Source organism: Oncorhynchus mykiss, chromosome 1, assembly GCF_013265735.2.
Source record: "Oncorhynchus mykiss isolate Arlee chromosome 1, USDA_OmykA_1.1, whole genome shotgun sequence".
In the NCBI taxonomy this organism is placed as follows: domain Eukaryota; kingdom Metazoa; phylum Chordata; class Actinopteri; order Salmoniformes; family Salmonidae; genus Oncorhynchus; species Oncorhynchus mykiss.
This window is the reverse complement of record NC_048565.1, coordinates 89,650,030-89,664,095: the sequence shown is the minus strand read 5'-3', so window position 1 is coordinate 89,664,095 and position 14,066 is coordinate 89,650,030. Positions and strand designations below refer to the sequence as shown.

General features: G+C 41.0%; 1 protein-coding gene and 1 long non-coding RNA gene across 13 annotated transcripts in view; both read right to left on the bottom strand.

The window, feature by feature from the left end:
* Positions 1 to 956: 956 nt before the first annotated feature.
* LOC110514249 (paired box protein Pax-2a-like) overlaps positions 957 to 14,066 on the bottom strand; it is a 74,775-nt gene continuing 61,665 nt past the window's right edge. For 4 of the 7 annotated variants that reach the window (XM_036988262.1, XM_036988279.1, XM_036988276.1 and 1 more), the window contains 3 exons: positions 10,528 to 10,629; positions 4,673 to 4,759; positions 957 to 4,383 (listed from right to left, as the gene is read on the bottom strand). In XM_036988262.1, coding sequence (XP_036844157.1) covers positions 4,232 to 4,383; positions 4,673 to 4,759; positions 10,528 to 10,629 — 341 coding nt within the window. In that variant the 3' untranslated portion in view covers positions 957 to 4,231. Of the gene's footprint in view, positions 4,403 to 4,672; positions 4,760 to 10,527; positions 10,630 to 14,066 lie in introns of all 7 variants that reach the window. The other 3 variants (XM_036988284.1, XM_036988287.1, XR_005053281.1) reach the window with 2 other exon arrangements.
* On the bottom strand, positions 4,779 to 6,719 carry LOC118966071. Of its 6 annotated transcripts, none has more exons than XR_005053286.1 (4): positions 6,700 to 6,719; positions 6,073 to 6,111; positions 5,669 to 5,741; positions 4,780 to 5,529 (listed from the first exon to the last, which is right to left on the bottom strand). It is a non-coding gene; the product is annotated as an uncharacterized LOC118966071 (long non-coding RNA). The 6 variants fall into 6 exon arrangements; XR_005053287.1 differs by lacking the exon at positions 6,700 to 6,719 and adding an exon at positions 6,389 to 6,401; XR_005053285.1 differs by lacking the exon at positions 6,700 to 6,719 and adding an exon at positions 6,146 to 6,170.

Genomic DNA, 14,066 nt, shown 5'->3' with positions numbered 1-14,066 from the left:
ACTGTGTTGGTCTCATCAGTTGTTTAGATGTAATACTAGATAGCAGTTATGTCCTACTGTGTTGGTCAGATATAATCCTGAATAGCAGTTATGTCCTACTGTGTTGGTCTCATCAGTTGTTCAGATATAATCCTGAATAGCAGTTATGTCCTACTGTGTTGGTCAGATATAATCCTGAATAGCAGTTATGTCCTACTGTGTTGGTCTCATCAGTTGTTCAGATATAATCCTAGATAGCAGTTATGTCCTACTGTGTTGGTCAGATATAATCCTGAATAGCAGTTATGTCCTACTGTGTTGGTCAGATATAATCCTGAATAGCAGTTATGTCCTACTGTGTTGGTCAGATATAATCCTGAATAGCAGTTATGTCCTACTGTGTTGGTCTCATCAGTTGTTCAGATATAATCCTGAATAGCAGTTATGTCCTACTGTGTTGGTCTCATCAGTTGTTCAGATATAATCCTAGATAGCAGTTATGTCCTACTGTGTTGGTCAGATATAATCCTGAATAGCAGTTATGTCCTACTGTGTTGGTCAGATATAATCCTGAATAGCAGTTATGTCCTACTGTGTTGGTCAGATATAATCCTGAATAGCAGTTATGTCCTACTGTGTTGGTCTCATCAGTTGTTCAGATATAATCCTGAATAGCAGTTATGTCCTACTGTGTTGGTCTCATCAGTTGTTCAGATATAATCCTGAATAGCAGTTATGTCCTACTGTGTTGGTCTCATTGAGAGTTAACACAAGACATAAGCCGGTGTCTCTCTTTCTACTTTCTCAGTGTGTGTAGTTATTTTTCCAATCCCGCAAGGTGTGTGTGTGTGTGTGTGTGTGTGTGTGTGTGTGTGTGTGTGTGTGTGTGTGTGTGTGTGTGTGTGTGTGTGTCCATGACAGGAAAGTAGTACCGTGCTCTACCATGACAGGAAAGTAGTACCGTGCTCTACCATGACTTAGAAGAGTTTAGACACTTTATTATTGAACCAGTGAGACTCCAGTGGACGAGAGGGCATAATACGGATGATCAGAGATGTACATATTATTTGACTGTATTTACAGAGTGAAAGTCAAGTGTTTTCACATTATACACAAATTATTCTACAAATAAATCAACAGTTTTGTAAATAACATAACATTAAATAAATTCAATCACCTTCCTATGGGTTTTTACAGCTAAATATGCATAATAATGACGACCGTTCTCTGCTCTGCATAGAATTGATACATGTACTTTCAGTAACGGACAATTTGCGTGTGTTTTCTCCCTATAATACTGCTCTCACAATGCAGACGTATGCAGGCTGTAAATAGACGAAACAAGAACAAGAACTAAAGTCTTTGGCAAATGTGGTAAAAAAATACATTCACTTGAAAGTTAAACGATGTAAGGTAATGTTTAATCACGTTTTTTTTCCCCCCATTCTTCCAGCCAGGTCGGTGTTACCGGTGTGATTTTCAAGACAAACCAACTGGATAAGTCACATGACGTCTTATACGACAAAACGAAGAAGAAAAAAAATAAATATAGGAAGTTGAAACCTTGACTAAAAAAACAAAACAACAACAACCTGCATGTGATTAAAGGCATTTAACTGAAATCTTTGCCTTTTGCTTTTTAGTTGAAACTTATGTTTCATTATGTGACGAAGGCCACATCAGAATGAAATGACTATACTAACGATACTATTTCTGCGTATCAAATGGAACCCTATTCCCTACGTAGTGCACTACTTCTGGTGAAAAGTAGTGCACTATCAAGGGAATCGGGTGCCATGCAGGATGCAAGCAATAACCATTAAACTTGACTATTAATGATTGAATTAGTTAGTCAAATAAAAATAGTTTAATTGAGCAAATGTTATGCTATATCTATATATATATCTTAATGCCAAAGACTTAGGTTCAAACTTAAAACGTTAGCTAGCTAACGTGTATGTGTGGATAGTAAGCGTACTACGTAAGGTAGAGAGAGACAAACTGGGGGAATTGCAGTGGTGTTACCAAAGCGACCTCCGGACATAATGCTACCGGGAAGTCAAGGAAACGGTCAACAGAAAGCAGCGACGTCTGAAGTGCCTCTCCGGACCGAAAAAGGTCACGATGAAGTCGTGATGATGTCGCGATGATGTCGTGATGATGTCGCGATGATGTCATGGTTCTACGTTTCTTCTTCCTTTCTTCAACATAATAATATATTGTAAAACAAGACAAATAGGCATCCAGGTCAAACGCCTGCATAATAGCGCTCCCAGTGTGTCAAACCTCCAGGTCAAACGCCTGCATAATAGCGCTCCCAGTGTGTCAAGCCTCCAGGTTCAAACGCCTGCATAATAGCGCTCCCAGTGTGTCAAACCTCCAGGTTCAAACGCCTGCATAATAGCGCTCCCAGTGTGTCAAGCCTCCAGGTTCAAACGCCTGCATAATAGCGCTCCCAGTGTGTCAAACCTCCAGGTTCAAACGCCTGCATAATAGCGCTCCCAGTGTGTCAAACCTCCAGGTCAAACGCCTGCATAATAGCGCTCCCAGTGTGTCAAACCTCCAGGTTCAAACGCCTGCATAATAGCGCTCCCAGTGTGTCAAACCTCCAGGTCAAACGCCTGCATAATAGCGCTCCCAGTGTGTCAAACCTCCAGGTTCAAACGCCTGCATAATAGCGCTCCCAGTGTGTCAAACCTCCAGGTTTAAACGCCTGCATAATAGCGCTCCCAGTGTGTCAAACCTCCAGGTCAAACGCCTGCATAATAGCGCTCCCAGTGTGTCAAGCCTCCAGGTCAAACGCCTGCATAATAGCGCTCCCAGTGTGTCAAGCCTCCAGGTCAAACGCCTGCATAATAGCGCTCCCAGTGTGTCAAGCCTCCAGGTCAAACGCCTGCATAATAGCGCTCCCAGTGTGTCAAACCTCCAGGTCAAACGCCTGCATAATAGCGCTCCCAGTGTGTCAAACCTCCAGGTTCAAACGCCTGCATAATAGCGCTCCCAGTGTGTCAAAACTCAAAAAATAGTGCAAAATTAAAAACAAATACAAAATAGATTCTGCCTGATTATTTCTAGTATCCTGACAAATAAAAATGACAACAACAAAAAGTCAAGCATATTATTTGCAATTCATTAAGATGTCAATAACAATTATAAAAACAAAATAAAAAAATCTTTAAGAATATATTTACTAGGGTTTTTTTTATTATTTTTTTAAAACTTGTAAATTAGAAGACCACGGTATGTCACAATGTCCTTCTCATTTATCAATTCAGCGTTTTCTCGTTTTCTTTTCATTTTCCCTCCGTCTGATTGTGTATCACAGAGAACACCGCCTTATAATCTGCTCCTGGCATTATCATCATCAAAAAAAAAAAGCAACTGATTCATTTCATCATGCTTGAACGTTTGGTTGGTTACAAAAATGACTGTACGTTTGTTTGTAATAGAGGGGTGGAACCAGGCTGCGGCAGCCTTAGTCGCATCGACGCCAACGTCTTTAGCTTTTGATCTCATTGCACTGCCCGTAGAGTAGAAGGTTCAGACCGATGCAGAAGGAAGGGGAACAACAGCCTGCTACTATACTGTACTGGACACTCAGCTCAGGACGGGTTCCTCCGTCAGCAGACAGATCAGTCAAGTAAATGTAATGTTTTGATCCACGAAGGAGGAAAAAACAAACGGAGGACCATTACAAAAAAGGAAAAGATACAAATTCCTCCTTTTCATTTTCAAAACTTGTAGTTTTTTTTGTTTATTTATTTATTTTTGTTTTACCTCAGTAACCTCAGTAGTATCACGTGTATATATAGTCTTTCAACGTCTCTAGTGGTAATGTACAGTCACGCAGATCAGAACGAAGAATTTTACATTTTTCACTACTTTGAAGGTCTCCAAATTCATGGTTGATGGGAAGTTGTCTGCATGGTATCCCGAACGATCAGGGATTTTTCTGTTGTGTGTAGTAGTGTGGTATCCAGGAGGACCGTTCTTCTTCTGTTGTGTCTAGTGGTGTGGTATCCAGGAGGACCGTTCTTCTTCTGTTGTGTGTAGTAGTGTGGTATCCAGGAGGACCGTTCTTCTTCTGTTGTGTGTAGTAGTGTGATATACAGGAGGACCGTTCTTCTTCTGTTGTGTGTAGTAGTGTGGTATCCAGGAGGACCGTTCTTCTTCTGTTGTGTGTAGTAGTGTGATATACAGGAAATGGAGCTGCCTGTTAGCTGTCTTAACGGTATCACCTCGTGCCCTCTGTTCACACCGGGGCAACATGGACGCTGCCGAAGCCATGGTTGTAGTCATGGTGTAGGTGGTAGTGGTGGTGGTGGTTGATTTGGTTTCCATGGTAACTAGTGGCGGTCATATGCCGTGGCAGCAGTAGGTGGTCCGGAACCTCTGGATGTGGCACTATAATAATAAGGGGAACCTGGAAGGTTAACAGAAGAAATGGACCGTTGGAAACAACATCCACCATAACCCACAAAACACTGTAATTATGTCTCCTGTTGTCTTCTCAATAACTCCTATTCTAACGGTTGTATCCGTCAGCTGTTGTAAATTCATTATAACGGCCAAGTCTAATACAATAAAAAATTATACTTTTTTTTAAATAATTTAAGGGATATGTTAAAAAAAAATATATAATAACACTGTAGTGGTTGTGATATGATGTAAGACTCCAGTCAGTCATACTCACTTAGTAATGCTGGGTTGCTGAACCGCCATGCCTCGTTGTAGGTCGTGTACTGTGGATGACTGTAAGGGTTTCCTGTAAACTCACTCCCTGTAAAACAAACAAAACAATTAGCATTTCTAAAGTCCCATTCCATTATCTGGTGAAACTCTTTCACTTGCTAGCCATTTCCCGTCATATATAACATATATTAACGAAAGTTAACAGTCATTTATGTGAGACTAGTCAACCAAGTTATTTAGTTCTTATTATTTCTCTCCATTTCATTTTAATGATGCAAAATCTGACAGTTGTGGTCTTCCACACCCACTGTCATAGTATTACTGTCCTGTCACTCTTAACACCCACTGTCATAGTATCTACTGTCCTGTACCTCTTAACACCTGCTGTCATAGTATCTACTGTCCTGTACCTCATAACACCTGCTGTCATAGTAACTACTGTCCTGTACCTCATAACACCTGCTGTCATAGTATCTACTGTCCTGTAACTCTTAACACCTGCTGTCATAGTATCTACTGTCCTGTAACTCTTAACACCTGCTGTCATAGTATCTACTGTCCTGTACCTCACCTGCTGTCATAGTATCTACTGTCCTGTACCTCACCTGCTGTCATAGTATCTACTGTCCTGTACCTCATAACACCTGCTGTCATAGTATCTACTGTCCTGTACCTCTTAACACCTGCTGTCATAGTATCTACTGTCCTGTACCTCATAACACCTGCTGTCATAGTAACTACTGTCCTGTACCTCATAACACCTGCTGTCATAGTATCTACTGTCCTGTACCTCACCTGCTGTCATAGTATCTACTGTCCTGTACCTCACCTGCTGTCATAGTATCTACTGTCCTGTACCTCTTAACACCTGCTGTCATAGTATCTACTGTCCTGTACCTCACCTGCTGTCATAGTATCTACTGTCCTGTACCATAGTATCTACTGTCCTGTACCATAGTATCTACTGTCCTGTACCATAGTATCTACTGTCCCGTACCTCACCTGCTGTCATAGTATCTACTGTCCTGTACCTCATAACACCTGCTGTCATAGTATCTACTGTCCTGTACCTCACCTGCTGTCATAGTATCTACTGTCCTGTACCTCATAACACCTGCTGTCATAGTATCTACTGTCCTGTACTTCTTAACACCTGCTGTCATAGTATCTACTGTCCTGTACCTCACCTGCTGTCATAGTATCTACTGTCCTGTACCTCTTAACACCTGCTGTCATAGTATCTACTGTCCTGTACCTCACCTGCTGTCATAGTATCTACTGTCCTGTACCTCACCTGCTGTCATAGTATCTACTGTCCTGTACCATAGTATCTACTGTCCTGTACCATAGTATCTACTGTCCTGTACCTCACCTGCTGTCATAGTATCTATTGTCCTGTACCTCTTAACACCTGCTGTCATAGTATCTACTGTCCTGTACCTCACCTGCTGTCATAGTATCTACTGTCCTGTACCTCATAACACCTGCTGTCATAGTATCTACTGTCCTGTACCTCACCTGCTGTCATAGTATCTACTGTCCTGTACCTCACCTGCTGTCATAGTATCTACTGTCCTGTACCTCACCTGCTGTCATAGTATCTACTGTCCTGTACCTCACCTGCTGTCATAGTATCTACTGTCCTGTACCTCACCTGCTGTCATAGTATCTACTGTCCTGTACCTCACCTGCTGTCATAGTATCTACTGTCCTGTACCTCTTAACACCTGCTGTCATAGTATCTACTGTCCTGTACCTCACCTGCTGTCATAGTATCTACTGTCCTGTACCTCACCTGCTGTCATAGTATCTACTGTCCTGTACCTCACCTGCTGTCATAGTATCTACTGTCCTGTACCTCACCTGCTGTCATAGTATCTACTGTCCTGTACCTCACCTGCTGTCATAGTATCTACTGTCCTGTACCTCACCTGCTGTCATAGTATCTACTGTCCTGTACCTCACCTGCTGTCATAGTATCTACTGTCCTGTACCTCACCTGCTGTCATAGTATCTACTGTCCTGTACCTCTTAACACCTGCTGTCATAGTATCTACTGTCCTGTACCTCACCTGCTGTCATAGTATCTACTGTCCTGTACCTCACCTGCTGTCATAGTATCTACTGTCCTGTACCTCACCTGCTGTCATAGTATCTACTGTCCTGTACCTCACCTGCTGTCATAGTATCTACTGTCCTGTACCATAGTATCTACTGTCCTGTACCATAGTATCTACTGTCCTGTACCATAGTATCTACTGTCCTGTACCATAGTATCTACTGTTCTGTACCATAGTATCTACTGTCCTGTACCATAGTATCTACTGTCCTGTACCATAGTATCTACTGTCCTGTACCATAGTATCTACTGTTCTGTACCATAGTATCTACTGTCCTGTACCATAGTATCTACTGTCCTGTACCATAGTATCTACTGTCCTGTACCATAGTATCTACTGTCCTGTACCATAGTATCTACTGTCCTGTACCTCGTCTATATTCCACATCATACAACTCTGAAGTATTTTAAATAAACACTGTGATTTTAACACATTTGCTAGCATCCTTTCTGGTGGAATTATAAACTCTTGTTATAGACTTCCTCCGAGGAAAGGCAACCCTTTTCTAGAGATCTGAACCCCCAGGTCTAGCTGTTTTGTGCCACAGAAGTTCAGTGCCGGCAGGAAGTAACTTAGACCATGCCAGTGAGCAATGCTGTTGGTCCAACACGTTTTATTATTTTATGAGACAATAAAAGGCTGAGATTTTAACAGTGTTTGGAGCCTGTCACTAAATCTTAGTGTCTGTGGGTCAGATAAATGAAGGGTTTAAAGGAGAGCCACCAAGCACCATGTTACTGCTGGTGGCTCATGACTGATGAGAACGACTGAGTGATAAAAATATATATTTGATAAGACGTGGTGACAAAAAACACATTGTGTTCTCCATCTCCAACCAGATGAACTGACTGTCATGGAAATAATAGAGAGCACGTTACATTACAGTGACTTTACACTGTGGAAGTACTCATGTAAATACAGTGACTACACTGTGGAAGTACTAATGTAATTACAGTGACTTTACACTGTGGAGGTACTCATGTAATTAATGTGACTTTACACTGTGGAAGTACTCATGTAATTACAGTGACTTTACACTGTGGAAGTACTAATGTAATTACAGTGACTTTACACTGTGGAGGTACTCATGTAATTAATGTGACTTTACACTGTGGAAGTACTCATGTAATTACAGTGACTTTACACTGTGGAGGTACTCATGTAATTAACGTGACTTTACACTGTGGAAGTACTCATGTAATCACAGTGACTTTACACTGTGGAAGTACTCATGTAATTAACATGACTTTACACTGTTGAAGTACTCATGTAATCACAGTGACTTTACACTGTGGAAGTACTCATGTAATCACAGTGACTTTACACTGTGGAAGTACTCATGTAATTACAGTCACTTTAAACTGTGGAAGTACTCATGTAATTACAGTGACTAACTGTGGAAGTACTCATGTAATTACATTGACTTTTACTGTGGAAGTACTCATGTAATCAGAGTGACTTTACACTGTTGAAGTACTCATGTAATCACAGTGACTTTACACTGTTGAAGTACTCATGTAATCACAGTGACTTTACACTGTGGAAGTACTCATGTAATCACAGTGACTTTACACTGTGGAAGTACTCATGTAATTACAGTCACTTTAAACTGTGGAAGTACTCATGTAATTACATTGACTTTAACTGTGGAAGTACTCATGTAATCAGAGTGACTTTACACTGTTGAAGTACTCATGTAATCACAGTGACTTTACACTGTGGAAGTACTCATGTAATCACAGTGACTTTACACTGTGGAAGTACTCATGTAATTACAATGACTTTACACTGTGGAAGTACTCATGTAATCACAGTGACTTTACACTGTGGAAGTACTCATGTAATTACAGTGACTACACTATAATTAACACTGTAATTACCAGTATAAAGAGTTACAATGTACATATCACAAACAAACATAAATACAATATTTTAACCATGTGACTGCGCAACGTCAAAACCCCATGTGTATTAACCAGACAAAGAGCACATCTCTTTGTGTTTAATTCATACTTCACAGTAGCAGTTACACTGCCTTCACAGGGTATTCACACCCCTGGACTTTCTCCACATGTTGTTGTGTTACAAAGAGTCATTCAAATGGATTGAATTGTCTTCTTTTTGTTGGTCAATTATCTACATACTGTAACGTCAAAGTAGAAGAAAGATTCTAACATTTGTATAAAATAAAATACCCCCCCCACTAATTTACATAAGTATTCACACACCTGAGTCAATTCGTGTTAGAATCACCTTTGGCAGTGATTTCAGAGTCTTTCTGGATAAGTTTCTAAGAGCTTTCCACACCTGGATTGTACAATATTTGCCCATTATTATTATTTGTTGAATTCTTCAAGCTCTGTCAAGTTGGTTGTTTAGTATTGCTGTATTTAATAACTGTATCATGCTCAAAAGGATATTCACTGTCAACCAATAGGTGCCGTTCTTTGCGAACCAATGGAGAAAAAAACCTCCCTGGTCTTTGTGGTTGAGGGACCAGAGGGTACAGAAGTGGGGTGGTCATTTAAAAATAATGTTAAACACCACTATTGGATACAGAGTCCATGCAATTTATTATGGGACTCGTTAAGCTCATTTTTACTCCTGAACTTATTTAGGATCTCCATAACAAAGGGGTTGAATACTTATTGACTCGCAACATTTCAGCTTTTCATTTTTAATTAATTTGTAAACATTTATAGATAATTGGCCTTTGACATTATGAGGTACTGTGTGTATCAGTGACACTGAATCCATTTTAAATTCAGGCTGTGAAACACCTCAAAATGTGGAAAAAGTCAAGGAGTGTGAATACTTTGTGAAGGTTCTGTGTGTGTTGTTGATACTCTATGCTGAAACTGAAATTAAAATCACCAGTGTGCATTACATCCAGTGGACAAAACAGTGATCGCACGGATGGACGCGGGAGAGCGGGTGGGGGGAGCGGGTCTGAATCCTGAAGCCATTTGAGCATGCTGTAATCGGTTAATGATTTTCTAACACAGCTGTGCACTCGATTGGATTTCCTTTCCGCATGGGTTGATCAGCTCAAAGACAAATGGCGGTGCTGTGCTGCCTGTGCTGGGTTGGGGTATAGGTGCACAGGGAGGGGGGATACCAGGAAACAACCAGTGAATCAGTGCTGTAACCAGAATGCATCCTGTCCCATCCCGTCTCGCCCCAGTGTCTGGTTGGTGTGTTCGTTCTGGCAGTGAAACACTAGCCCTGGCACAGCCTGACCCTCCTTAGAGAGATAGTGATTTAAATATTGACTGGCCTCCCATGCCTCTGTGTTGTGACCCTTCACTGTTTGTTGTGAACCTGAACTGCAGGTTAAGTAGAGGAGGAAAGGGAGGTGCTCTGACCACTGAGGAGGCCGAGTGGATGACTGGGAGGGAGACGGAGGAGAGGAGATCGCTAGCTGTTTATCGACGGCTCCTGGGAATGCCTCATGCACTGTATACACCACAGAGAGATAATGAGTTAAGATACTGGAGTGGAACCGAGAGGACATGTCTTTTAACCATGTCTCTCTCTGTCTCCGTCCTTTAACCATGTCTCTGTCTGTCTCTCAGTTATCCAGCAGGACTAGTTTCTTGATAGCCTACATGTAACCATGTGTGCTGTATGTCCACTCTACAGGTCATTGCTTTATTTGAGAAACAGTTAATACAATCTTGAAATGAAAATAACATATTAAACTAAAATGTAATATCTACAAAAAAAGTAGACTCACCAGGAACCATTCCGGCCAGTGTTGAGGTGGGGTAGCTGCCTTGGCCGGTGGGGGGAACGTGAGGGGGATAACCCGGTAGGGTTGTGTTGGCCATGTCTCGACCTGGAGAGAGAGAGAGAGAGAGAGAGAGAACAAACACAATCAATAGATGGTCCTCCAAGACAAAATACTAAACCACCCCTTAGAAACAGGACCAAACCATACCTCTTAGAGGTTAGAAACAGGAATAAACCACCCCTTAGAAACAGGACCAAACCACCCCTTAGAAACAGGACCAAACCACCCCTCTTAGAGGTTAGAAACAGGACAAAACCACCCCTTAGAAACAGGACCAAACCATACCTCTTAGAGGTTAGAAACAGGACCAAACCACCCCTTAGAAACAGGACCAAACCATACCTCTTAGAGGTTAGAAACAGGACCACACCACCCCTTAGAAACAGGACTAAACCACCCCTTAGAAACAGGACCAAACCATACCTCTTAGAGGTTAGAAACAGGACTAAACCACCCCTTAGAAACAGGACCAAACCATACCTCTTAGGGGTTAGAAACAGGACTAAACCATACCTCTTAGAGGTTAGAAACAGGACCAAACCACCCCTTAGAAACAGGACCAAACCATACCTCTTAGGGGTTAGAAACAGGACTAAACCATACCTCTTAGGGGTTAGAAACAGGACTAAACCACCCCTTAGAAACAGGACCAAACCATACCTCTTAGGGGTTAGAAACAGGACTAAACCATACCTCTTAGAGGTTAGAAACAGGACCAAACCACCCCTTAGAAACAGGACCAAACCATACCTCTTAGAGGTTAGAAACAGGACTAAACCACCCCTTAGAAACAGGACCAAACCATACCTCTTAGGGGTTAGAAACAGGACTAAACCATACCTCTTAGAGGTTAGAAACAGGACTAAACCACCCCTTAAAAACAGGACCAAACCATACCTCTTAGAGGTTAGAAACAGGACTAAACCACCCCTTAGAAACAGGACCAAACCATACCTCTTAGGGGTTAGAAACAGGACTAAACCATACCTCTTAGAGGTTAGAAACAGGACTAAACCACCCCTTAGAAACAGGACCAAACCATACCTCTTAGGGGTTAGAAACAGGACTAAACCATACCTCTTAGAGGTTAGAAACAGGACCAAACCACCCCTTAGAAACAGGACCAAACCATACCTCTTAGGGGTTAGAAACAGGACTAAACCATACCTCTTAGGGGTTAGAAACAGGACTAAACCACCCCTTAGAAACAGGACCAAACCATACCTCTTAGGGGTTAGAAACAGGACTAAACCACTCCTTTATGGAGGTTAGAAACAGGACTAAACCACACCTTTATGGAGGTTAGAAACGGGACCATGGTTGTGTTCCAAATGGCAGCCTATTCCATACATAATGAACTACTTTTTACCAGGGCCCATTGGGCATATAGGGTCCATAGGGCTCTGGTCAAAAGTAGTGAACTATGTAGGGAATAGGCTGCCATTTGGGGTGCACATTTCTAATCACACGATCTCCCTTGAACAGAAAAGAGTAATTGTAAATCACTGTAAAACCATGAAACGTGACACGTTTATAACCTAAATGTCTGTGCATGAAACTGAAACATTAGATGTTTAGATTAGCCATTAAGGGTTCCCATCTTAAACACAAGTGTTAAGAACGCAATATTAAACATGATAGTCAGCTTTCTCCAGTCAGTTTCCAACCAGGCAAACACCTATCTCCTAGGTGTTCAGATTTTAAATCATTTTCCATTGTCCTGTTCAGAGTGCATTTAGTCATTAGAAATTGATGTGACTTTCCATGTCTTTAATTCAGATCAGTGTTAGGAATGAATGTCGGTTACGTTTACCTACATTTCAGAACAACTGAACAGTCAAGACATATTTTCAATCACGTGGTGTTGTTGTTACTCAACCGTGTTGAGTTCATCTTCACTAACTCTCTCAGAGTTTCTCTCTCAGCAGGGGGGGGGGACACACACTCATTATCATATTTCCCAGCATGCTTTGTTGATCTTTAGAACAGTTTGCTTTAATATCTGTTTTTCCTCATGCACATTGATTGAATAAATTATATTAAGATAACTCAAATTGTTCTAAACTAAGCCAATCGGTAAGGGGTTGGATTTATTCCACCCGTTACTGAGATGGTTGTTCCAGTTTAGATGGTTTAGGTCAGGGCGTCTTCGGATTGATTCAGCTGACGGCCCAATTTTTTTTTGAGCGGCTGGTCAGGGGTCCGGAACATAATTACAAGTAATTTGTAGACTTTAAATTGACTGCAAGAAGCCCAAACAAACTTAATATTTGACTAAAATGTAATAATTTCAAACCTTGTGTGTACATGATCACATATACAAGTATATGTTAATTATGAATAGGAATCCTTTGGAACAGATTTCCAAAAAACAAAATAAATAGTGAAATCACCAGTTGGGGTAGCCCTGGTTTAGGTCGTCTTGTTTGTTAAGTCCTTCACCATAGCAACCATTCTGACTGAAATATTCTAATTCTTGGCTTTCCACCCTCTGGCTATATTCTGATAGGAACAACTAATCACTTCACAAACCAGCATATTGTGACTTGCAGGTCTGATGTGGCCCGTGAGCCAGGATTTTCAAACCACAATGTCGAGGATAACTAGGCCATAACTAAATGACCGTATGACATATATAATATGAGGTCATTAAGGGTTAATTTTTAATTGAAACACATTCGCTTAGTCAGTCATCTGGTGCAGGCTTCGGTAGTAGAAGTTATTGAAGGTAACAATCATATCTCTGTCACTAACAAACACAGTGATTGGTGGTTATCTCTCACATTCATTTGAAAAGCATGCTGGGAAATATGCAAATATGGCATTACACCCTACAGTGTTAAAACAACACCCCCCAGTGTTTAGTGTACAAAACCTAATGACTTGTACTGAATAAACTTGTTCATGTGTTTAACAAGTAGTAGAGCAAATAAGCATATGCACTGGTCTTTACAATCTAAACACTGTGACACGTTTTCACTGAAATTCAAAGTGCCTTGATGTGTTTCAAAGTGTTACAGAAAGCTGTTCAGATCCTAAACACTTGGTTTTACAGCGCAGGTATAATTTTTTATTTTACCTTTATTTAACTAGGCCAGCCAGTTAAGAACAAATTCTTATTTTCAATGACGGCCTAGGAACAGTGGGTTAACTGCCTGTTCAGAACGACAGATTTGTACCTTGTCAGCTCGGGGATTCGAACTTGTAACCTTTTGGTTACTAGTCCAACGATCTAACCACTACCTGGCCTACATCCTAATGACCAGAGAATAAATATACTGTAGTCTACAACCTAGTGACCAGAGAATAAATATACAGTAGTATATAGTGACCAGATAATAAATATACTGTAGTCTATAGTGACCAGAGAATAAATATACTGTAGTCTATAGTGACCAGAGAATAAATATACTGTAGTCTACAGTGACCAGAGAATAAATATACTGTAGTCTATAGTGACCAGAGAATAAATATACTGTAGT